Source organism: Toxorhynchites rutilus, chromosome 3 (assembly GCF_029784135.1).
Source record: "Toxorhynchites rutilus septentrionalis strain SRP chromosome 3, ASM2978413v1, whole genome shotgun sequence".
In the NCBI taxonomy this organism is placed as follows: domain Eukaryota; kingdom Metazoa; phylum Arthropoda; class Insecta; order Diptera; family Culicidae; genus Toxorhynchites; species Toxorhynchites rutilus.
In genome coordinates, this window is record NC_073746.1 from 329,066,239 (window position 1) to 329,093,588 (window position 27,350).

Below are 27,350 nucleotides of genomic sequence, written 5' to 3' on the forward strand. Positions count from 1 at the left end.
AAATTGGCAAGAAATCACCGCGGCATCGCGGGTTTCAATGTAGTCGTCTCCCGGTGGTTGTGCATTTGTAGTTTGTTTCCATACTCTGAATCGTTCGTTCTAAAACTCTGCTTATTAAAATGGCACCAAACCGGTCAAAAGCCGATAAAGGTAGCTTTTGACGGTGGCAACTGGGTCTGATTATCTCTTTTATTGATCACTTGTATGCTTGATAGGCTTAGCCAAGATTTTACCTCGTACATTCTTAATTAATGTTTATACTATTTCGGTAAGTTCATTCATTCAAGTAGTGGTAGTAGTTGTAGTAGTAGTAATTTGCTGTAGCAGTTAGGTAGTCTAGTGTTGTGTGTTTGTTTTTTTGTAGTAGTCCCAGTAGTTCCCGAGCATGAGAAAAATAAGTCCTTATTCTATACCATGAGCAAATATCATGACCAATCCCGGTTCCACCATAACGTCCTCTGACATGTGTGTGTTATCGCAATGCAATACTAGCACAGCTTGTTTTCCTAAAAAGAAAGAGGAAACTAATTATTGTGAGCAGCCTTCAGAATAGTGTGTTAAGATTGACTCCAGAACCAGTGGAGATTTTTTTAAAGCTTTTTGATCAACCGATTAACCGCACATAATCAATATGTGTTCTATCAACTTCTACGAGTGTAACATTTTGGCTTGTTCAAATAAGTTCTTCGGCAAATATGTACGGAAATCAGTCATTTCTAGCATTACCCTAGAGTTACAAACCATAATTTCTTTTGTATAATTGTGTCACCTTAGTTGATTCTTCTTCCAATTACTGTAACCACGCTGAACTTCGGCGTTCAAAAAAAAAACAAAAAGTCGGTCCGAAGTGTCAGTTCCCATGCACCGACGCGGTGCTCATGTTAAATACCTTCCGGTTTTGAACAAAGTAGTGTTCTTCTAGTAGGCGGAAGACTGCCCTTCTTATTTTCTTTAAGTTTTTCCATCTTGCTTGGAGCATTTTCATAAGTAAATACTGATACAAAATAATTCCACTTTTTCTGGTGAAATGTTTACGACATCAACGATCTCACTAAATTTCATTTTCAGATTTTCCAATATTCGACACAATATTATTTCCATCATTTCTGATTTACCGCTTCCGGTCTGGAACATGTTCATCATCCAAAAATTCGAATTTACCGACCGGCATTTTCAAAGACTCAAGACCGACAGACATTTTTTCTGTTGTTCATAGACTACTTAAAACTCTTCTTGTGGAAAACTGTCGACCGGCATCGTTGAAGTCGCCGAAAAGGTTAAAATTGTGTCGTCGCATGTCTTTCTGGAAAAAATAAGTTCAATCATGAACGACCGATCCGAGTGTCTCCCTTTGACATTTCTTGTTTTGCCGAATTATGTCAAATGAATGGAATTCCCAATATAAACAATCAGATTCTTGACCTATGCTTTACCAAGACAGAATCCGTGCCAAACGCAACAGTTTGGCAGACCATGACATCAACACCATCTGTTTCTTGGTATATGACATGTCTCATCACCATTTGTTTTCGCAAGTAGGGGAGCCGCGGGTAAGACGGACAGTGGGGGTATGATGGACAGGTGGTTGATTTGTATAATTGCATTATGAATTCCAAATTTCTGTTGATGGGAACCCCTTCTATATGCTACTCTAGAATGTTTAAACCATCATACGACAATGAATACTGATCAAAAGTGAAATAGGGAAACAAAAACTGAAAATCAAACATGATTCCGCGTGTGGATGTTAATTTTGAAATTTATTTGACAAAAATTAAAAGAGTCCAGTTTAGTGATCGTAATAGCAATATCGAAACTTTAACTAGCGATATCTTATAGTAGAAATTCAAGCCTTCTTCCGTTTCTCATCTTGGAGGTATTCCGTTAGTTTTTCATAGAAATATGCTCTCATATGTTGGTTTAGCCGCAGAATCTTCTATTAAACTGTTCGATATGAGGATAAACCCAAAGTCTTCATTCGTAGTTGGGTTTCATTGACATTTGGTGGCGTTCAATCATGTCGAATAGAATTCATGGACGAATAGATTTTTTTAAATTTGTTATTTCCACATTCGAAAATGAATAAAACGGAGCGAGAAGTGGCCCACGAACCGATCGACGGAGTCCCCTACGAGCCGGCCAAGGAGAAGCTCGAATGACGGCTGTCCACACTTATGGGAACTACCAGGTGACGGATCACATGGACACACGAAATGAACAGATTTGTGATCCGCGCCTATTACATCTGCACTGCTATGGAGAGGGACATGAGCAATCGCACTCGACTAAACACACTATTTGAGATCGCGTATTCAGAATTCGTCGGGAGTGCGAATCGATGAATGCAAGGCGTAGAGCGATTGTATACAACAATACGCTCTCCCAAATGCGAATTGATGAGATTGAGCAACAAGCACAGAGAGAACTAAGCAGAGTAATTGACCAAGTGATGTGTCGCAAATCATTAGCACCAGTGGGGGTCACAATACAAGATCCTCCTGAGCCAAAAGATCCACAGTAAAATCAACAGCTACTTCTCGATATGGTCTTTCATTTCGATATTGGCATCCAAAACCATACTTTTCGTTTCGTACTCCGAAAAAAAAAGTCCCAGGATGCCGATTTTTGACAAAAAAATTTTTTCGAGATGACACTAGATCTTGACGTTTCATGCAATTTTAAGACGTTTGGCATAAAACAAAATTTTGAAAACCATTTGTGACATTTTTTATTTAGACCGTATTGGTTTGGAAATATAGGTCGGACTCGATTATCCGGAGTATTGATTTTTTTTTTCACTCCGGATAATCGAATCCTCCGGACAATCGAGTCAAATGAAAGGGATTGACTAGTAGAATACAGCTATTTATGAAAAATGCAAATCCAAAATGGCTGCCGTCACAAAATGGCGCCATATATATATTTTTTTCAAAACCTCATCAATAGTCCTTGAGAAAGTTCTTGACTAGTAGAATATAGCAGATCATCAAAAATCCAATTCCAAGATGGCCGCAGTCCCCAAACAACTAATTACTTTTTAAATGGTTTCATTCAGCTTGACCTGTTTGTATATATGTTTGGATGTTGTAGGGTTGTCCCAAATTAATAGAAAATTGACCTCGATCCTGTTGACTGATTGATCTGAAATTTGGTAGACACATTAAATTGTACTGTCATTTTAAAACTGCGTATTCCATGATAATGAAAATTCAATTTGGCCGTCGCAAAAAAAAATGGCTGAATGACTTGACTTGGAGAATACGAAAAATAATAAACAACATAAATTCAAAAAGGTCGCCGCCACTAAATGGTCGACTATGTATTTTTTGCAATCCCCTCAATATTGGTATCAAATGAAATTATTTGACTAATAGAATACAGTACATCATGAAAATATTCCGAAGAAAATCAAGTAAGAAATGAACGTTGGATTTCCATTATCCACAGTTAGTTGTTTCATCATATACCCGACGATTTTATTTTGGTCTCATCATTGCCCTAGATTAATGAAGGACGGATGTGATAACTACCAACTGACACTTGTCTAATTATTTTCTAGCACATTACTACATTAAACCGTTTAACTTAAAAAGTTTTTTTTACTTATTCCATTTTCTAGTTTTTAATAAATTATCTTTATCATTAGTATACTTCTCTACATTGAAACCATTCAAAAAATTATTTGTTTTTAATTTTTATTTCTTACCTAACTTTCTTTGGAATATTTTGATGATGTAGTGTATTCTATTAGTCAAATCATTTCAGTTGATACCAATATTGAGGGGATTGCAAAAAAAAAACACGGTCGATCATTTTTTGGCCGTACAAATGAAACATAAATTTCTGCATAACTCGAAAACTATCAAACAAATGGAGCCAAATTTGGCATGTGAAGGTTTTAGGGGGCAATAAATGTTTCTATCGTGGTTAGACACTTGTCCCCCTTCTCTAAAGGGGGGGGGGGGGTTGCCATTCAAATGAAACACAAATTTCTGCATAACTCGAAAACCAATCAAGCAAATGAAGCCAAATTCGCATGTGAAAGTTTTAGGGGGCAAGAAACGTTTCTATGGTGAGCAGACACTCCTCCCCCTTTCGAAGAGGAGGCTGCCATACAAATGAAACACAAATTTCTTCATCTCATGTGAATGTGAAGATTATAGGAGGCAGTGTCAAACCACCGACACTTCATATTTTCTGTGTCAATCATTTATTCCATGTAACGGAGAAACATGTTAATTGCAAGTGGTTGGAAAATCATGAACGAGAATTGTGTCTGAAAATAATAATAATATTATAATGACGAGATTTGGTAGGAATGTAATAGTAAAAAGTTATTTTAAAAGGTCAGATTAGGAGATCAATCAATGAACAGTTCTGCGATTGGATCAATGAACGTGCGCTTAGTAAGAAAACGTGAATGTGATAAAGAAAAATAAATTTTGGGCGGGACGAAGTTTGCCGGGTCATTCCGCGTCGAGACCTTCGAGTAATCAGACGTATATTGTGTCACTCCGTTATCGTTACCGTTCTCGGTTACCGTTAGCTGATGTATTTTCTGCCGTGTTGTATCCATACGCTTTGTTTATACAATTCGTTTGAGCCCAACAAAAAACAAAGTGCTATCAGCAGAAAGCTAGAGTGACGATTTATTTCGCCGTGTTTTGCCATTATCCCGCATTCGGATACTGTGCGACCGCCGACAGTGCGTGTGTGTGATACACAATTTCAATTGCGGCGAGCGTCGATCACGTGTTCAACCGATCGAGAAGTTTCCAGTTCATTGCATTGGTTATAGAAATTATTATAAAATATTATTATAATTATCATCCGTATAAACTATGGAAGAGTGTGAGAGATCTCCAAATATGGAGATCTCTTACGATGAAAATATTGACTCCCCCTCGGTTGCACAAAAAGGGGCCGGGAAATCGCTCAAGCGCGTTCCCTCACCGGAAGATAATTCTTCCGAAGAAGATTCAAGCCACACTAAAAATCCCCCCTCTAAGAAATCCGCAAACCTCTCCTCTCAAACCCTTAACCTTCCCGCTTCCACTCAGCCGACGACTTCGCATTCCTCACCTGTTACTTCCGATCCCACTCAACCATCTACCTCGTCCCTCCCCTCTGTTTTATCCTCTTCCACTCAATCCTCGTCTTCGTCTGCCCCCTCAGTTGTCTCCGCTCCCCGTGTCAAGATATACCCAGAAGATGCACCTGGAACAGGCCCGTGGGTTGTTTTCTTCCGGCCCAAGCCACAAGGAAAAGCTTTGAATGTCATTCAGATCATGAAAGATCTGACAAAAAATTATTCCTCCATGGTCGAAATTTCCAAGGTTCGACCGAACAAACTGCGTGTTGTCGTCACTGATCGGAAGCAAGCTAACGAGATTGTTGCTGACAATCGGTTCATTTTAGAATATCGCGTGTACGTACCTTCCCATAACGTAGAAATTTCGGGGGTGATAACAGAAACGGGTCTGACGAGCGAATTCATAAAACAAGGAGATGGCAGATTCAAAAAACTCCCTTTGACGAAAGTTAAAATTTTGGACTGCCATAAATTAGGAAAAGTGTCCCGGGAAGAGGGAAAAACAAAATTCACGCCGTCCGACTTGTTTCGAGTAACTTTTGCTGGTTCCGCCCTCCCTGACTACGTTATGGTGGACAAATTGAGGCTACCACTGCGACTCTTCGTGCCAAAGCCCATGACAACAAATGCAAGTCAGTTGGTCATACAGCAGATTATTGCGCCAACAAGGAGCGCTGTGCCACTTGCGGAGAGCAACATGTGGGGAAATCCTGCAGTGCGACTGAGCAAAAGTGTCCATATTGCGGGGGATCCCCACCCGTGCTCTCAGCTTGTGAAACTTATAAGAGTCGCTGGGAGAAACAGAAGCGCTCTTTGAAGGAACGCTCCAAACCCACTTTTGCGGAAATTTTAAAGGGCGCTTCTCCACTGGCTCAACAACAACCAATCAACACACAAAATGTCTTCGCTACGTTGCCAGTTGACGAAATGGACGCGGATACAGGTAACGGGGGCACACCGTTTATTTTCAAAGGGAATCCACGGCGCAAAAATGTGACCACTCCCAAAGTTCAAGAACAAGTCCCGCCGGTGATACCCCCTGTTAGCTTGCCTAAAAATTCGAGTGCAGCGGACAAGCAAAATCAGGTTCCTCCTGGCTTCCGTGGGAATAGTTCACCTTCGAACGACCCACCACTCGAGGGGACATCAAAAACCCCAACTGTCCCTATTTTTCCGTCCAGCTCAACTTCCCAATCGGGATTTATAAAGTTGTCTGACCTTTTGGATCAAATCTTCAAGTGTTTTAATGTTTCCGACTCCATCAGAACCATTGTCATCTCAATGCTTCCAGTATTAAAGACAATTTTGCAACAATTGATGCAAACATGGCCCCTCCTTGCAATGATTATCTCTCTTGATGTCTAATTCAAATAGAGAGGTCGGAGATATCACTGTTTTACAGTGGAATTGTCGTAGTCTTATCCCTAAATTGGATACATTCAAATTTTTAATTCATAACTTCAATTGTGATGTATTTGCTCTGTCCGAAACTTGGCTTTCTTCGCGAGATGATATCTCTTTCCACGATTTTAATATTATACGCTTGGACCGTGATGATAGATATGGAGGGGTGCTTTTGGGGATCAATAAGTGCCACTCATTTTTTAGAATTGACCTTCCACCTATTGGAGGGATCGAAGCTGTTGCTTGTCATGCAAACATCAGCAAAGACCTCTGTATTGTCAGCTTGTATTGGCCTCCGAGAGGATCAGCGGAGGATCGAGAGGATCGAATTCTCCACGGAGAAAACAGAGATGGTGGTTTTTTCTAGGAAGCATAGACCAGCAAAACCAAAGCTTCAACTTTTGGGTAAACCGATCACTCATGCTATGTCATTCAAGTATCTTGGGGTCTGGTTCGACTCCAAATGTACTTGGGGGCCCATATTAGGTATCTGAGTAAAAAATGCCAACAAAGAATAAACTTTCTCCGTACAATTACCGGCACCTGGTGGGGAGCCCATCCCGAAGATCTTATTATGTTGTATCGAACAACTATTCTCTCAGTGATGGAGTATGGCAGTTTCTGTTTTCAATCAGCTGCCAAAACACACCTCATTAAACTCGAGCGAATTCAGTATCTTTGTCTCCGTATCGCGTTGGGATGTATGCCCTCAACGCATACCATGAGTCTCGAGGTTTTGGCAGGCCTACTCCCACTAAAAGATCGCTTCAATTTATTATCTCTTCGGTTCTTCATCCGGTGTAAGGTTATGAATCCATTGGTGATCGGAAATTTTGAGCAATTGATCGAGCTAAATTTTCATTCTGGATTAATGAGTTCATATCATGAATTCACCTCTATGCAGGTTGTTCCTTCTTCGTATATTCCCAACCGTGTTTGTTTTCCTGACTACATCAATTCCTCTGTACATTTCGATCTGTTCATGAAGGAGAAAATCCATGAAAATCCAGATTATCTTAGATTGGGGTTCGTTCCTACGATCTTCAATGCAAAGTATGGGCGTATCAATTGTGATAATATGTACTTTACTGATGGGTCCTCTATGAATGAGTCCACAGGATTTGGAGTGTTCAACGTATTTTTTAGCACCTCACACAGTCTTCAGAATCCTTGCTCGGTATATATTGCTGAATTGGCAGCGATATACTGGGCGCTAGACGCCTCACGACCTGTTGAACACTATTACATTGTAACGGATAGTCTTAGCTCTGTCGAAGCTATCCGTTCAGTGAGGCCGGAAAAGCACTCGCCGTACTTCCTTGAGAGAATACGAGAAATTTTGAGTGCTTTATCCAGACGCTGTTATGTCATTACCTTTGTCTGGGTCCCTTCACATTGCTCAATTCCGGGTAATGAGAGGGCTGACTCATTGGCAAAGGTAGGTGCAATTGAAGGCGACATTTATCAGCGTCAAATCGCCTTCAATGAATTTTATTCTTTAGTCCGCAAAAATACCATCGCTAACTGGCAACGCAAGTGGAATGAAGATGAATTGGGCCGGTGGTTTCACTCGATTATCCCTAAGGTTAGCCTCAAACCGTGGTTCAAAAGTCTGAACTTGAGTCGGGACTTTATTCGCACCTTCTCCCGACTCATGTCCAATCACTGTTCGTTAGATGAACTACTCTTCCGTTTCAATCTTGCCAGCAGCAGTCTCTGCGTTTGTGGCTAAGGTTATCACGACATCGAGCACATTGTTTGGTCGTGCGAGGTGTATCTGGTCGCCAGTTCGAATATAGAAAACTCCCTTCGGGCCCGAGGAAGACAGCCCAATGTGCCGGTGAGAGATGTGTTGGCTCGGTTAGACCTTGATTACATGTCCCATATATATGTTTTCCTTAAAGCTATAGATCTTCGTGTGTGATTGTCCCTATATCCTTATACCCTCCTTTCCTTCCTTCGCGGGTAATTCGTCCCCTTGCTATAAATAGTAGAATAATTTGAAATGTAAATACACTATAGATATACGAATAGATTTAAGAAATGAGTGTTCATCAACATTGTTACAATTTCCTTATATCCCATCCTTCTCCTAAAAATATGTCACCCTCCTAAACTCGAGTACACCGCGAGTAATCGGTTTTCCACCTTACTAACCATAGATGTAAGAAAAATTGTTTATATATATAGTTTTAAATTATATTTAAGAATTCGGCTCCTTTAAACTTAAGTAACTGAGCCTGTAAAAATAAACGAATTAATAAAAAAAAAGTTTGCCGGGTCAGCTAGTCTGTTATAAAAAATATCAGCTTCTTAAAACTAATGTAACTGAGCCAAATGAACGATTTTAAAGGAAAAATGCAAAAATATTTCTCACATAAAAGAGAAAACCATTCGAAATACAAATCCAAATGACTAGTGTGTTTTATGTGGACACAAATGATACCGTTCCATCAAGAAGCGGTCGCAGATATCGATGGAATTCATTCAACATTGGTGCTGGAGTCAATAATTATAACGCCCACAATACAAACCCGGGATCCTTCGACATACGTAACTCTCGTATATCCGTCGGTTGTTCTGGCGGGTTTCCAATGAGCTCAGTCCTCGGGGCCACCGTCGCTCATGACAGTTCTCCATCAGGTCGTCGAGAATGTGAGGTGGACATCCCGATTCCGAGAGGGCTCGTTTGATCATTAGCTACAACGAAAATCAATACGTGATTAAATTAAAAAGATCCGGGAACCACAAATTCTTCATCGAAAAATACAAACTTGTAACGCGTCATCCGGTGTTGAAATCATTCCACCCCACCGAGTAACTCGTGCCCTCGCCAGTCCATTGCACCACCTCGTCACTTCGTCCCGCTCCATCTGATCGGCGATGGCTCGCATCGCGGGATTCGATACGCGCATCGCCCTCATAAAATCCTTCACCAGGTTCAGTTCACGCTTCAGCTCATTTATCACCAGGTTCTGATCGTTGATTTCGTTCTTCAGTTCGCTCATTTTCTGCTGTTGGTTGTGCACTAATGAGCGCAGCTCACGGAAACAGTTGTGATCCTTATACTCATCCTTTGGAATCACAAAGCCACAGCCTTTTTCGCACGGCAATGGACGCTTTGGGTTGTGTTCACACTCCTCGATATGGGTGGCCAATGTGTCCAGCTTGAGTACCAAGGTACACCCGTACATGGCATTTTCACAGCTTATGTTGAGTCGTGAAAGCAGGTTTCGAAGGATCCTAGGTACGGCACGTAAATTACTGTTTGTGATGGGATTCCTGTCAACGGGACAGGTTGGCTGGCGGGAGAGCCATTCTGTGATGCAGGCTCGACAAAATGCGTGCTCGCATGCTACCGCCTGGAAGAGATCGTTTAGTTGTTTCGTTTACCAGTAGCAATAAAATCAACTGACCCCAATCGAAGGAATACCGAAATAAACTTTGGAGGGAGAATCTTTGCCAAATACTTTTTTTCCAAAAAAGCTGTTCAAGTTCATTACCCTAACTTTAATTATTGGCGCACAAAATCGCATGCAATCGGTGATAATAGTGAAACTTCGAAACAATCATATCGGTAAACCAAAACATATTTCACTTTCTATTGACCGCTCCGGAGAAAGGAAAAGTAAACCGCAAATAGAAACCCGAATTGATGGCGTTCTGCGGAAAAGTGAAACAATAATTGCTACCCCAAGAGAGGAAAATTCAATTGAATTGGAACGAACGACGATAGATCGATATCAAGAGCAATACACCGAACGCGTACGGATTTATCCATTTTCCCTATGAGGAACCAACCACTCTCGAAACGAAGATCGTACCATATTAAGCGGGGTAATTTTTGACCATTTATTATTGCATTTACTCAGCTTGATTGTTTGGATTACATCCAAAGCCAAACAAATTCAAGGCCAATGAAGAAACATTAGTGTTGTTTGTAATGTTTATCGCTTCTTTTGTGTGTATCAAATTGAGTTTAGTTGTTGGCAAACAATGGGAACTTTGAAAACGTCTTCTTTAATTGGTCTATCGTATCTTGCGCTATGCTTCACTTTAAATGTATGTATCTGTTAGAAACATTGACTGAAGAAAATTTAGTTTCTTCGATCTTCGTCTGAAGATCACGATCGTCATCATGGCGATTCAATCGAATAAATAGGAAGTGCATCACCCGTTATAACGATTCGCAAGCGAATGAATTCGTTCCTTCCGAGGTCTACATTCGCATCTTATCTCCCATCTTCACTGATGCGTGTATGTTGCCTCACCTTGCGCATACATCAAAATTCATACTCTTTAACACCCGCCCCGCACACACGTTTCATGATAATAGGAATAACAGCATAAATTATGTTATCGCCGTCAGTTGACGAACTCTGATTGGTTCAAGTGAAGTCCATCAAGTTCGCAATATTCCGGGCAAAGATTCTCCATTGTTGATAACCGACGAAGGAGTGAAAGGAAATTGGGGCCAGTCGGAGATTTACGCTCACCTGTAACGGTTCCTCTAGCACACCGGAACAGATCGGACAGATCAGCTCCTCGTCTACGTCACCTTGGAAGCGCGTCAGTTCGTAACCCATGCCGGCTCTGCTTCTGCTCGTTTGGTTCCGATCCGTGACGGCTCCCTCGCCTAGGAGGACCGCACAAGATATTCGTCGATCACTTTGCTTTATCCAATTCTTGTTTTCGTGCACCACTTCGCTCTGGTCGCGCCACTTCCTTTCGCCTTTTATTTTCTGAATTATTACACGACAAAGCTTATCGCAAGACACAGTTCTGCTGCTGCTGCTGCCACTGATGATGCACTACATTACACTATACAAACACGAAACACTCCACACATTGAAAGTGGGAACGCATTCACCGCCAGCCAAGAGAGAGAAACAACAAAAAGCCCACCAAACAACACGGAGGGGAGATGGCGGTATCAACGGTAGCCTCCGTCTCCTAAATGAAGAAAGAGGTTCAAGACCTTGCGGCAGACCAGCGGTAGCAAGCAACCAGCAGCCTACAGCCGCTCCAGCGTCCTCTCTTCGGCTTCGTTCCTCGGTTCTCAGCCAATCTACTGCCAACCAGCCAGCCAGCCAGCCAAGTGAGATACATTTCTCTGCTTCTTATGCTCGGCTGTTGATTTTATTATTATACTTATATTTAGCAATTTCCTTTAATGTGATTTAAACACTTTTTGCTGGTCTCCTATATGCACTGGTTCGCTTCTCACTGCTCGCGGAAAATGGCACGGAAAGAAACGATAATTTAGGGGAGTTATTGATCGGGTGTTCTGACTGGGAATTGTACGATGACTATTCAAAAATCTAAGACGAAAATCGAATTCACAGGGAATTGAACTTTGAATTACGCTGATGTGTTTTTTTTAACTAAACGTTCAAATTATTTGAACTTATCATAAACGCATATAGTTGCGATTATTTACCTCAATTAAAATATTCATACATTAGACAGCCACCTATTTTAAATGTGGTACGATAATAACTTCATTCGAAAGGAAAAAAAGTGCAACAGTTATACACTGCGTTTCATAACTATAGAACCAGTCATTTTTCCTGAGTTTCCAGAGATTTGTAAGAAGTCGGTTGAGTTGAAGTATACAGTGTAGGATATAATAACTAGCTTTATCTATAAGACTAGCCATTTGAACTTTATTGTTGTGTCCAGGCGCGAACCACTCAAAAAAACGAAAATTTCAGTGTTCCATAACTATAGAACCAGATGGAAAAGCTTTCACGTCCATTTCACATCAATTACAATTAGTTTCTAATTCGTAGGTTCTCTCGAGTTCTCAACCAGTTCAAATAACTCATTCGAGATGCTATCGACAAAGCTGCGCCATGTTGTAATGTGTTTCTCGTTCTGATTTGGCAAACAATCTGACCAGAATCTGAAGCCCCTATTCAATGAAGTATGCTTCTCCTATGTGAAGCTCCATGTCATTCAGATTTTACGAATTGATGCCAAGTTACCATTTATCACGCCGTTTTTTATGCAAAAACAGAAGTAAATGATTCTGAGGTACTTCATTGCACTTCTGACTGTTCATTCGTGTTGATGGAATGGTTGATCTAAACCAGGCCTTTTTGGGAAAATTCTCTCCAAACCATATAAATCCCCTCTCCAAAACTGCGGGTTTAAATACAAATGAAGCTAATCGCATGGGTTTCACTATTTCAGAAGAACCTCTCTGATCAAAAGGAATTCAACTGGAATAGAATTTCTTCATACTGGAAAGCCTTACGGAACGTGTCATATAATTTTTCAACTCGTAACTTTGCAGGCGGCAGTTTGATGGTTTGAGGAAAAAAAAAATCAAAAAGGCCTGGTTCAGATAGCTTTTTATCAACACGAATGCAAAGTCAGAAGTGCAATGAAGTACCTCAGAATCATTTACTTCTGTGGATTCCGCTAGTTTTGAAGTCATTGACAAACTTGGGGATGGACGGCAAAATGCTGCACTTTGTAGAAAACCTCGCGTCAAACCGGACCTTCGAGGTAACAGTTCGGTACAAAATGTTTAGGCGCCTCCATGAACAAACTGATGTACCTCAAGATTTCATTTTAGTGTTCGCATTCACCTATGAGGACGACAACCTTGAAGTAGTGGTGGGGAACACGCATAGGGCTTCCAGAGAGCTACCAGTGCAATCTGTAAATGGGCTGTCGAACAAGGTTTCCGACTTCAGTGGCAAAAGAGTGGTCAAAATTTACAACGAGGATGCATCACCCGCCGTAAAACCTTGAAAATACTGAAACACACTCCAACCCTCCACCGATAACTAAACAACTTTGGTTTGGGGCCAATGGAGGATGCTGGTGGTCCGAGTGGAAAATACCATTAGAAACAACGTCCGAACTGGGGCGAAATTAGTGGGCCTGAAGCAAACTTTTGTCGATTTTATCTCACAGAAATACTACGAAAATTGTCCGTTGAAGCGACTTCAAGCGGTCCAGAAAATCAAAGGCTCCACAGTCAGGATCGAAGACGTGAAAGCGATGAGGAAGTAGCGAATCCTGTCCAGACTAAGAACCGGCCTGGGGTCTTGGTAATCGGTCAAACGACGGGAAAAGAGTTTTATATAAATGTGCTAAAATTCTCGTGATATACAAATTTAAAATTGTTTATCCGTATCTGTATGTAAAATCAATTAATGTTTGTTGCAAGTTCATCGTAAACACACTTTGCGGCATTTATTAGGTCGTTTTTGTTGGGGCGAACCAGCTTAGGCGTCACAGAAAAGTAGAGGATAGCTTGAAATCTCAAAAAATAAAGAATGAAACACGTAATATAACGTAACATAATAACAACGTCAAAGGGATTTGGAAGAAACTAAACAGTGAAATAAAAATAACGTCACGGGAAATGTTTGGGAATAAGTCGAGAACAAACCGCTACTATTTATAAAGCTAACATAGAATAAAAAAATAGGAACAAATTTAAAATAGAATTCGAACGCAATTGAATTATTTTCCGATTCTATTTTTAAATAAAAATGGAGAATGGCCACGTTTGTCCACGGAGGGGGAGGGGGTGTCTAAAATAGTGTTTTTTCTGTCCACGTGGTATGTGGACAACCCCCCTTATCATAACTTCAAATTGTATGAAGGAATTCTTGAATAGAATAGGAAATTACAGAAATTTGTGAATAAATACTCTATTTTAGTTCAAAAGTATACTTTTCCTAGCAGTTTGAACTCTATTTTTGAAGATTATCACTGATATTTCAATTATTTATTGACTGAATTGTATAGAAAAACTTGTTTGAAAATGTTACTTTCATGTACCCATTATGGTAATAGTCTTCCTGGAGTTTCGCAATAAGTGCAACTATTTGGTAATAGTCAGTATCACATGGAAATAGTGTTAATAGGATTCATAAAATACTTCAATAATAATTCTTAAACAAAACTGTGCCTCTAAATATTATACCTAGTATGCAATACAATGTCGATAATCCTACACTCGACGAAAAATTATGGGAATAGAACAAAGTCGAAATTTTTAAGTGATTTTAGAAATTTTGTAACTTCTTGAAGAACCAACGCATGAAGATCACATATGCGCCATATTGAAGCTTCACATTTTAAGTTTTGAGGTTTAATACTTGAATGCTTCTATCTTGTTGTATTTAGGTTAGGGTGGCAGCGAAAATGTCAAATTTCAAAAACCGACCATGTACATTTTGTTTATTGGCCCAAAAAAATAACCTGTGCAAAGTTTCAGCTCAATCGGACATAATTTAGGGGTGCCCCAAAGCGCTCAATGTTTGATTTTTTGATCCTCGAAAATCTTCCAAGGGAAACTTAGAAAATCGAATTTTTTTTTCGTTGCCAAATGACTTAAAAAGGCATGAAACGTCGAGATATGGTATCATCTCGAAAATTTTTTGACCGAAAATCGACCTTTTGGGACTTAGCCTGAGAGGCAATGAAGATATGGATAATTGTCGAATTTAAAGAACCGATAATGTACATTTTGTTTATTGGCTCAACAAAAAATGACCTGTGCAAAGTTTCAGCTCAATCGGACATAATTTAGGGTTGCCTCAAAGTTCTCAAAGTTTTGATTTTTCGATCCACGACAATCTCCCAAAAGAGGAGTAAAGGAAATTTGGAAAATCGTAATTTTGTTTCGATGCCAAAAGTCTTAAAAATGCATAAAACTTCGAGATCGGGTGTAATCTCGAAAAAAAATCGATTTATTCTGTTTTTGAGGATTTTGTAGATTAACACAGTATTTTATTCACCAAGTCAATAGTAAATCTAATTAACCTTATCAATCAGCATTCATTTAATCCCAAGAACGCCCCTGTAAGTCATCTTTACTACGGGAAAAAAATGATAGAATGTAAAATTTCCCCTTTTTTTGAAGATTTTTTCAATAAAGCGAATATTCCCAAATCGGAAGGCAGTTTTTAAAACTCCAATAAATTCTCTACAAATTTCATTATTTATTATTATTATTATTTGTTATTCGGCAATAATTGCTCAACTCTTGAAAAGATCCTATCTGCTTTGCTCGATTCTCTTCAGTGACTTTCTCTTACGAAAACCACAGTCTTGTAGACAAATTTTGCGCCACATAATTTCAATATGCGAAGAACATCCATCAATTAATTGTATTCAAGATTAAAAACTAAAAACTTCAGGGATGATAAGCTGAGAGAGGGTACACTTACTTCACTACAAATTAGGCTGACCAAACGTACCGTTTTTTCGACTATTTTTAATTGTCCCGTCTTTTTTCCAATCTGTACCGTATTTTGAATTATCTATATTTATATTTACGTGAATGACGGATATCTATAGTAGCATGTCCGAAAAAAAACTGAAGCTATTGAGAACCAGAGCAGAGTGTCCAAAGCCCCTAAGGAGGATGATTGTAATGGCCGTTGTCCATTATGCAAAATTATTCAAAGAAAGAAATGGATAAACCCCCAAGTCAGAAACTCCCTTCGTAGAAAAATATATCGTCTATTCTAGGATTATTAATGGAGATTATCGGCGATCTTTCCAGGTTACCAAAAACAACTTCGGGCAAGAATTGTTAGGAAAATTTCAAATGTAATACGAGCGATGATATATAGTAAAAATATATAGTTTGAGAGTTTTTAAAGGAGTTTTCTCAATGAGCTTCTCAGGTCAAAACGGATGCTTTTTTCGTAATCTCGTTTCGCCGAATAGAACTCTCGTTCACGTTTTCAGAATCACATCACTTACCACAGTGAATCCTAATTCTTCTTACCCATTCCCACTAACAATTTTTATTTCATGATAATCGCAAGGGAACCACGCTATAGAGGCGACGCTTCTGGTCGTAAATAGCATACTAACATTCCTTCCCTTCCCTTGATGACTGTTAAGACGTGGGCGGCGTCGTTATTGTCTAATCAAAGCTCGAATCACCGAAATATACATAATGATAATGATTTGCTAATCCCAAGCGTTCTTTGTGCAAATTCGCTGGTTCAGTTCAATCACAGAGAGTAACTATGAAGAGTACAGTTAACCCAAGCTCAAGTTCAAGCTCAAAAGAGCTGTTTTTCATGCAAAGAACGGAAGGAATTAAGTTGCACACTCTATATTATGATATGAAAGTTTTCGTGGATTACCTGTCCCGTTTTTATTCCTGAACTAATTGGTCAGCCTACTACAAATCAAAAAAGAAATAACAAGCATTACAAGTTCGAATCAATCGCAATCACAATCCTTGTATTTGGTTCTCAATAAACTCTAAGCAAGACCCTCAAGCGGCAAGTTTTACTTATCGTTCAGCTCCTTGCAGTAGTGTTCACAGCGAAAGACTGTTCTCTGAAGCTATTTTGTTATGATTTATCTTCTGTTAATCATAAATTATTGTTTTTCTCCTAATTTCGGTATCCAGCCGGATGAAACACTGTATTTGCATCGAAACAACCGCTGCAGAGTGTGAAAATCTCATTATCTTGATCACACAATCCTTAGCAAAATGCTAAGAAGCAAGCTTCAGTGCGACGCACTATTTTCAAACTAGACTTTTTAACAAAAGAAAAATGTTTCGCATGGAATCAAGTACCAAAATCGACAAAGTAAAGATTTCTAATATTTAAAAATCATATTAGAGCCGCCAAAAATAAGATATGTTTTCTAAACTAATAAAACACTCACTCGTATTACTAAAATATGAACTATTGCGATAATAGGTACTTCTGACCTATATTCATCATATAAATTCGCTAGTGTAAACGGTTTCTATAAATCTCTTCATACTTATTAAAACGAATACATCACTAATCTAAACGGGGTTACGCAGTTTTTGAAGGAAAAAAAAGAATTCATCGAGAAAAGACCAGATTTGTCGGAAAAAAAAACTGAATGATTCTTATACAAATCGAGAACTTCTAGTGACAACCGTCGTCAATCAAACGGTAAATCTGAGGTTCATTGTTTGGCTTTTTACTTAGTCTAGTGAGTCACTATAACATTCCAACAAGAAGTTGACTTATCAAAAACAATATAATAACAATCCACATCAAACCAAAAACCTATGATCAGTCAAGAAATATCAAAATTCAATAATCAAAACAATACTTAAAGTCTACTTTGTGAACAAATTAGAACTCAGCGGTAGAACGCAGCAATATTCTGCACTACTGTTATGCTAATTTTAGCAAACGTAAAATATCCCAATTGGTATATTTATAGCATAAAATTTGAAACTTGTTTGAACAATCAGACAATGGAAGCTGTGAAAGTATCAATTTGTCCAATGAAAAAACAACTCCAATATAAACAACTTCCAAGTGTATGGGACAAACAATGCCTTCCGTGCCACAACACATAGAAGAACAGCTTTTAATACCGTTCGACACCGGGCAGATTGCAGTGCGATCTTGCGATTTTACTCCTTTATATTTCTGCCAGCATCCCTCGATCTTCCGCGCACACCAACACGACAACACACCACGGCCCTCTTCCTCCTCCAGAAACACACTCAAAATCGCGGCGTGGGGACACACCATAAAGTTGTAAAACAGGTTACACAATTTAGATTTCGGTTGTCCTTTTTCTCTGCTTGCCAACTTGCTGCGGTCGCTGGTTAGCTCTTCCTTCTTCTTTGATGGGCTTTTTGTTTTTCTCATTGTTACGGTTACGGTAAGCAGCCCTCGTTTCGGTGTCTTATCACTTGTGGTTCCTTTCTCTTGACCTTCCAGTTGATATCAGTCCTCGATTCGTGTTGCCCCAAATTTTACCAATGAAGCAAGAAAACATAATCCATACGTCCCTCGAGAGAACATCTGTTAATGGAACGAATCTCTCGTTCATAATCTAGTTTTCCACCTTGTTTACCATTGCAGTTTCTTCATGAATTCGTGACCCTTCTTGCACTTGAGCGAATCGTTTTTTTTTTCTTTCGCTACATGCAGGTGGAGAAGAATAAGAGGCTTACTTTCACAATGGGTTTTTCACGGAACAAAGCTTTCAATCACATCACACGGAGTTTGTGCACTAGAACTATCGACAAAACCGCTCACGAAATCACTGTCCACATGCCGATCTAATAGTTATTTATTGAGCGATTGCAAGACAACAAACTGCTCACTGCAGCAGCCATCGAAAACTAGACTTATTTCGAAATACACACACTTCAGCTGCGACAGCTTACAACATGTATTTATCGTGTCTCGAGTTCGAACGTCTCTCGCCTCGACACTTGCGAAAGAAATATGAAACCAACAAAACGACCAACAGCAGGACACACTGGACACACGCACACAACCGTATTGTTTGTGTGTCCGATTCGGAACTGTCAATCGTGGTGAAGCGTCAGAGTTGTTGCTGTGAAGCAAAGGGTTGTGGCTATGAGATGTAGATGGCACGGGGGTGGATATGAAGAATGGTTATACTGTTCATACTAGAGATGCCAGACTTGTCTGTAAATTCAAATACATTTCGTTTTCATTATGGTTTTTCAAATTCCGGGAAAAAAATCAAAACCACTAGGTTACAATAATTTCAAATGTCATTGGTTATTTTTGGAAATCATTATTCATAGAATGATAAAAATATATGAAGTGTTGAACGTAAATTTTACGAAAGATTTTACGAACTTTCCATGTCATACCGAAAAATAAGAAAATTATACTGATAAAATGAAACCTCTTACCTTCTTCTTGAATGGCACTAACGTTCACAGTGAAACTTTCACCGTCTCAACATAAGTTTTACTTGCGTCGGTTTAAATTGGTAGTGCTAAGCTAACTAAGTTGGGATTTATTATTCCAAATAGGACGCCTTGAACGTATTCTGAGAGACAAGCTCTAGAATTAGAGACGTCGGTTAATCGTTCGATTAATTCAAGTAATCGAATGTATAAAATTATAATCGAGTAATTTTGTATCGAATAATTTTAAATCAAAATATGAATACATCGAATAATTGTCACTGTAATCGCGATTAATAAAAGAAGGCATTTTTCTCACTGTTAATGCATTTTTAGGTTAAGAATTAGACTATATAATTTTATCCAAAAAATTTTGTATCCAATAATTGAACATCGACAACCTAATAGGCCACGCGACCAGAATGATAACATGATACGTGATTATTACAAGAAAAAAATATTCGCTCGAATAATCGAATATTGAAAGACAATTATTCGAATGAATCGAATATTGAAAAATGCCCCAACGATTAATCGATAATCGAATAAATGAAAAATTTAGACATCACTATCTAGAATATGCGTGACCACAGTGCAAGTCGGAAGAAATTTCTTTGACGAAAAATCACCCGGCTAGCACGCGAATCAAACTCAAATCATCGGCATGTTAAATTTTGACACTACCCACTCGGCCATGGGAGCACAACCCTCTTAATCTTAATCCGCGTGCATATGATGAAGTTTTAAATGCGGGTTATTGCTTGAGGAATACTCAACTTAAGTAACAGTTTTGACCGCGATGTTCACCGTGAAGTGGAAACGGGAATAACCGATTGATTTAAGAGATGGCGGGTAAAACTTTATCAATGAAAAGCTAGACGATAGCAAAACACTTATAAATTTTCGAATAAGTCTCGTTTTTTTTTCGCTACCTCATTACACTGCATACTTTGAACGTTATACATATTTTGTCATCGCGTCATATCAACAAAAACTCGAATTAAGACATCAAATATTATATCTACTAAATGAAATGAGCGGGCACAGAAATGGCTTCCTCTAAACTGGGGACGTAATCAAAGCCACCAGACGTTACTTCACAAAATAAATGAACTCTAAAAACTGAATAAAGAAAGAATAAAATCGTCCCAAATTGTAAAAAAAAATGTAAGGGGTTGTATCTAGTACACGACCGCATTTTCGACGTAGAACTACGCAATTATATTATGCAACCCTCCAGTTTACCACTTCGAATATTATTTTAGAATGCATTTTCGATATAGCTTTTTAGTTTTTTTTAATTGTTATTACTTCAGTATTAAAAATTTTCATTTGAAATTCGAACATTTTCAAACTGGTTAACCTGGCCTGGTAAACTGATAGAGAATAATATGGATATCGCTACTAGACTGTAGATCTACATATTAGATAAATAATATATTAATATATTACATTTCCCGTATGCATCTCTTTTGACGTAGCACACTTCGATACAGAGGACTTCCTCTTATTATATCGAGGGGTGTGTGTAATTGTGTTTGAAATCAGCATCAGGCATTAATGATATCCGCTCACTCGCAACTGTGGTCTCATTCCATCTTTTTATTTTGTTTTTCGTCTCTAGCCCTGAGAAGGACCCTTGTGGAAAAAATGGGTGGGTTATATCTCTGATATAACGGCAGGGTTGACATGGAACTAATTTTGTCTTAGTAAGTATTTGTATTGTATTGAATAGATTATCGATTGAACGAAACAATTCTCAAATTCAATTGTATTCAACATATTTGCTTTGTACGTAAAAAGTATGAACAGTTGTCATGTGAGATAAATTCATGCATTGTACTAGATTATGTTGTTCGTTACAAGTAAATTTGATGAACGATGAACGATGAAAATATGTGAACGGAAGAATGGTCAAACGATCATTGTATTTTACATTTCCCTCTAATATTATTGCACATATCATGTTTACGTAGTTCTCGAACCGCGAAAGTTCATTCACCTCTAGTATCTGAAATGACGATTTTCCCAGGCTTCTCAGTTCAAACGTACGTTTTAGGGAAACATATTCCGGTCTGCACAACGACAAGCGAGTACAAAAGTACTCAACACCAAAAAATACCACCGACTTGCATGTATTTGCAAAGCGGATTTCCCCAGATACATTAATTTTGAAGTCCGTGTTAGGGAAACACAGCTCGGTGGGAACAAAAATACCCCCGACTTGCATGTTTTGACAAAGCGGATTCCCCCAGGCACATTGATTACGAAGGGAAACACACCTCGATGGGAACAAAAATACCCACAACTTGCATGTATTTCCAAAGCAGAATCCCCCAGGCACATTGATTTTATACAGATTTTATACAAATACAGTTCGGTAGGAACAGAAATAACCCCTACTTGTATGTATATTTACAAAGCGTATTTCCACAGATACATCGATTTTGAAGTCTGTGTTGGGGATACTGTATATCGGACCAATCCAAACTTGGCAGTTAGGCCGTTTAGATAATGCTTGACATTTTCCAATTATTCAATTGTTCATCTTATTAAAAATAACATTTTATTAATTATGATAGACGCGTAGAAAAATTCCCTATCAATTGATGCAAACATCTTCCCGATCTATTAAAAAATGTTCGAGTCATAAGCATTCGAAATACGGGTAGGGTTAGCACACAAGTCGGCAGAACAAATTTGTAGGAAAAAGAAAATTCTTCCAGTTTTCATGAATTAAAACCGTTTAGAGATTAGCGAATTGTAATGTATAGCATATTACACAAATCTTAGAGAATTTCCGATTCCATGGATGTGCAAATCATAAGAATTTGTTCGCTGTAAAAATAGTTATTAACGTTAACTTTAATTCATAAAAACGTGACCTGTGTTCTGATTAGGCAGCCTTCCTGAAAGACGTAGTTCTACGTCAAAAGAATAACAAATATAATAAAAATCCACGTTTACAAACACGAAAAACAAGATATTTCAGCGTGGAAACTATGCTTTATCAATATGAAAATCATTAAACTAATCATCTGTAAAGTCCTGTATACCATTGGTCAGATAATGCGGAAGCCAAAAGAGCAAGAATCTACCTCTCACTGACAAATTTCGGGGTGATCTTAGATATGTCTAAATTTTCGTTTATTCGGTTGTCGATTAATCGTGAGACCATTTTCAAATATTCGGTTCATTCGAATAATTGTCTTTCAGTATTCGATTTATCGAGCAAATATTTTTTTTTTTTAATCAAACTAAACAGAAATTTATAATAAGAAAGATTATGATGTCATAATTTCAAAAGTCTATTAAATATAATTATTTTTAAATAAACATGAGCTTGAGCTTGAGCTTGGGTAGACTGTACAATTCGTAGTTGCTCTCCGTGATTGACTTGAACCTACCAAATTGCACAAACAACACACAGAATGACGCTTGGGACAAGCAAATCATTCTCGTTGTGCAATTTTGGGTGATTCGAGCTTTAAATGGCCACGTCCTTACAGTCACCGGGGGAAGGGAAGGGATGTTAGTATGATATTCGCCGCTCGAAGGCCAGCAGGGTTGCCTCTATAGCGTGGTTCCCTAGCGAATGTCATGGGAGGGATAATTGTTAGTGGGAAGAGGTATGAATCAGGATTTACTGTGGTAAGTGATGTGATTATGTATACGCAAACTATTGACCACTTGACGAAACGAAAGTCAGAAAATCCTATAAATCATAATACGCGGGAGATATTATCTTTAGGTATCTTGAGAAAGAACACCTGTGGTATGAGGCAGACCGGCTATATATCCTATTATTCATCGCACACATTTTTATCGAAGTCCAATCGCGACAGTGGAGAGTTAACTTTGGGAAACCTGAGAAGGTAACCGAGAGAATTCCGGTAATCGTCGGGCGTACTGTTATAGAACTCCCTATCGCGATGCCGGAGTTATGTTTTTGGAAACCTGAAAAGGTAAACGAGAACACTCCTCTGTATAACGCGACGCACTTCGTTATAGAGACATACTGTGAAAACACGCAACTTTGTGAAGGCATTCCGGAATATGTGAAAACATTTATAGGCCACCTAAAACTGTGTGGAAAACAAGTTGAAGTAAAAAATCGCCTGACATCCATGAATACCACAGAATACCCACCCACCTACACATAAACATCTATGGAGGAGAAACAAACTATAAACGAAACACACAGCCCTACTTTGCATTCCTAAAGATAATGCTACCATCCGTTTGATGTACCGTCGATGGCGGCGAGATCAAGCCAAAACGGAGGAAGCCACTACTAACAATATCCCTACAAATACTTCCGAAAGCTGCGAACCGCCTAGTAGGAGACACACCCTCAACCCTCAACGGTTTCTTCACCCATACACAGGCATCTAAGAGAAGAACGTCACAAGAACGGGGCAAGCCCGGGTGTTATATAAAAATGTTAAAGAAGATTGAAAAGAAATGAAGAACTTAGCTCTCGATGTGACCATCGCATAACGCCTGCAAATTCTGCCTCGGTGATACATTCACTGCGATATATGAACACACACACAGCCTGAACTGAACATCAGGAAAAAAACGAAACAATTCTGAGCCTATTCGATGAATTCAACTAACACAAAATTAACTCCATCATATCTTAACTTTTCTTAAAATTTCATCCGACTACAATGAAACATTAGTTTTCAACGTAACTAACACAGAAACTCAACTGATGTATTGTAATTTTCCCGTACGGCGGATAAAACCGAAACACGCGTAGACATGATTTTGCACGCAGAAAAAAAAACAAACGCGGAGCGAGCTAAAATACGTCTACACCCGAAGACTGCCCGTTCGGGACTCCCAATATAATTTTTAAATAAACATGGTGCAGAATAATGGTTTTTGAGTGACGGTTGAACAAATTTTGCACTGTATTTTTAGAAAATCGCGATTACTGTGATAATTATTCGATGTATTCATATTTTGATATTCACTATTTGATACAAGAATACTCGATTAAAATTGCAGATATTCGATTATTTAAATGAATCGAACAATTAACCGACATCTCTAGGTAATCTATAGAATTACTATGAATTTCTCTTTTATCGATAATCGGAGTTCTACTGTATTTCATAGGAGAATAATTTTATGACCATTCCCTGTATGTTTTTTGTTCAATGGAAATTTACCAAAAATGTATAATAAAAGGTTGATAGTAGAATGCTTTTGTAGACTTGACCTAAATGAATGGAATAACTACATATTGAGCCGTTCAAACGAAAACAAATCACACATTCGCAACTCGGGATTAGTGATCCCCGATGATCGTTCGATTAATCGATTAATCGAATACTTCCTACAGAAATCGATTATTAATCGAACGAATACTGCACAACCAATAATCGAAGCGAACGAATAATTTACGTCGATTAATCGATCCAAACCCAGAGCAAAAAAGTCACAGGAGGGTTGTGTTCGAGACACGACCGCATAGTTGACGTAGGATTCCGTTAGGCTATCTGTTGAGTTTGGATATTTTTGAAGAATTACATCGTTTAATAATGATTTGGTGGCCCCGAAAAGGGCCGTTTTGTTTGGTTGTTGGGTATTGTTTGTTTATTTCACCAGTGTTTACCGAGTGATGATGACAGAAGGATGCTAAACAGTCGTTGGATGGCGCGTATCAGATAAAAAATGTCGAAGTGGAATGAGATATGATGAAAACCGCCCTCTGTGACCCTAGACGAGATGTCTCCTGTGTTATGTATGGATGAAATAAAGAAAAAAAAACTCACCAATGTAATATAAGATAATTACCAATACCGAACACAATTATCGATTTTCTCATCAGTTAAAACATGTTACTTTAATATAGAGAGAACATATTTGTAATAGAAAAGGTAATTTTCTTTTATAATTTTTACTTTCTGAGTGTTTATTCAACCCAATACGAACTTTAATTGGGCTAACAACACCTAATACTATATGTAGAGCATATGGGAAATTACTTGTTCTAATATTTTTTTCACTTTTCCCATTTTTCTCGCCGTATAAACTTTCCCTGGGTGAAAATAAACACAACAACACAGACAGCTTAAACCTAACGACTCGTTTCCGAGCGGGAACACACCTTATGGAAATTGAAACAAATCGTTTCATGTCATTTTTAACACAACTGCTACCATATACAACTTTATACTTACACTTGTGCTAAATTTTTCACAATACATGATCGATCATTGATATGAAATTTCACGAAGCAAACAACATTTAAGTTCCAAATTTAAATTTTATTTGCTAGAATTAATCGTATCACTCACCTTACTTGCAATATAAAAATGCCCCCGACATGCATATATTTGCAATGCCAATTTCCCCCGGGCATCTTGGTTTTGACGTTTCTGTTAGGGAACACATTTCGGTGGGAACAAAAGCTCCCCCCTCATGTACAGGCAAACCTTTTTTAGTGCGGGGGATAGGGACCGCATAAAAAAATCGTGCTTTAAAGTAGCTTTAAAAAATCGTGTTCAATACATATTTTGAAAAAAAACTTTTGTACGGTAGATAGGGACCGCATAACAAAAAGTTTCCCCCAAGAAAATAACTCAAAACCACGCCGTTCACTGTTCAATTTTCATTTGTTTGGGACAGATGGGACAGTTTGCCTTTTCGGTTGCGCGTGGCTGTTTTATGCTTTTAGTTGCATATCGAAACGTGTTGCTGTTAGAAATCATGTCATGCAAAAACTTAGAGCATTTGATAGGGGGAGGGGAATGATTTCAGAAGATAATTGAGGGGCTTAGAATGAAAGGGGTGTAAGTGATTTGATCGATTTCTCTACATCGATTCTCTCTTCTGGACATAACTTAGCTGCAAATACATTCCCAGCTGTATTTGACAATGTGGAAGATAGGTCAGAACCTCATCTATCGGATTTTATAGCGAACTGAAATTGGAACTTTTTTGCAGTTGAGTTATTAACTAAAGAAAAACTAGATGAAGAGAAATCGATCAAGTCACTTACACTCCTTGCATTCTAAGGCCCTCAATTGAGACGCAAATATGCTTTTTTCGCACTGAAATGCATATAAACCATCGAAAAAAAACTAAATGGACGATAACTTCGTCAAATATGCTTCTTTTCATATACCGCACAAAACAAAACCCACAAATAAAAATCGCACAAGAACAGAAAATCGCACAAAAAAACCTCACAAAAACAGGTTTTACTATATTTGCAATGTCGATTTCCCCAGGCAACTTGGTTTAGATGCCTCTGTTAGGGAACTCATCTCGGTAGGAACAAAAGTTCCCCCAACCTTCATATATTTGCAACGCCGATTTCCCCCAGGCAGCTCGGTTTTGATGTCTCTGTTAGGGAAACGCCGCATGTGTCGTCAATTTCGACCAATTAGAAGTGGGTATTTCCGTTAGGATAGGGGTTGAGATTAATTGTTCGATAGTTATTTCCATGACATATTTAATTTTCTTCAATATAAATAATTGTTATCGAGTGCCGAAATAGATTGACGCCAAAATTTCATCAATCCATCATGAAATGACTGAGCGATAAGCGTTTGAAATTGGACAGTTTTCATGATGTTCTCGATTTTCAAATTTAAAAATTTGTACCCCAATATGTTCCCGAAAGACGTAATCCTACGTCAAAAACCGTACGGCCGCTGCAGTTTTATCCTGAAAATCAATCATTATTTTTGGCACTCTCCTAAACTCCTAAAATGAACTCAATGCCATCGATTCAAAATGAGCTTCGTTTACGAGTTTAGGGGAGCGTAAAACTTTTAAACGTATACTTTTTTTGATTCCAGATGGCTTTCTAACAAATGAGAAATATTAGTCTAACTAATTATTTCTCTCAGTGTGACGATTAATCGATTATTTGGAGCGCTTAATCGTATCGAATAACAAACAGCTGAAAAGTATTCGTTTAGTGGATGAACGATTAATTTCAAAAATCGGGGATCACTACTCGGGATTATACAAACGTGACCGAGCGCAGTTTGGAATAAGGATGCAATCATGCATAGTGAAATGTCCAAATCATTATAAGATACCATGTATCATTCTATAATATATCTAAACAAATGATCGACCGGCGACTATTACACAATCAAGCTGATCTTACCTTCATTTGCGAGAGTCTTGGTGATATTGAACGTTTGGCGCAGGAAGTTCATGACT

The 27,350-nt window shown here is 38.5% G+C and overlaps 2 protein-coding genes across 9 annotated transcripts in view; both read right to left on the reverse strand.

Moving 5' to 3' along the window:
- Nucleotides 1–27,350, reverse strand: part of LOC129775160 (40S ribosomal protein S12, mitochondrial) — a 72,550-nt gene that overhangs the window by 44,999 nt on the left and 201 nt on the right. Inside the window, exon 2 of the mRNA XM_055779528.1 lies at nt 27,295–27,350. Within this exon, the coding sequence (XP_055635503.1) occupies nt 27,295–27,346 (52 nt within the window). The 5' untranslated portion in view covers nt 27,347–27,350. The remainder of the gene's footprint in view (nt 1–27,294) is intronic.
- On the reverse strand, nt 300–27,334 carry LOC129775159 (E3 ubiquitin-protein ligase NRDP1). 8 transcript variants are annotated; one of them, XM_055779527.1, is made up of 5 exons: nt 27,295–27,334; nt 10,993–11,317; nt 9,271–9,858; nt 9,031–9,196; nt 300–506 (listed from the first exon to the last, which is right to left on the reverse strand). In XM_055779527.1, exons 2-5 carry the CDS (start codon nt 11,080–11,082, stop codon nt 403–405), a joined length of 948 nt encoding a protein of 315 aa, XP_055635502.1. In that variant the 5' UTR covers nt 11,083–11,317; nt 27,295–27,334; the 3' UTR covers nt 300–402. The 8 variants fall into 8 exon arrangements, with proteins under 8 accessions (XP_055635502.1, XP_055635498.1, XP_055635501.1 ...); XM_055779523.1 differs by lacking the exon at nt 27,295–27,334 and adding an exon at nt 18,444–18,733 and having other exon boundaries at nt 10,993–11,296; XM_055779526.1 differs by lacking the exon at nt 27,295–27,334 and adding an exon at nt 18,444–18,733 and having other exon boundaries at nt 10,993–11,307.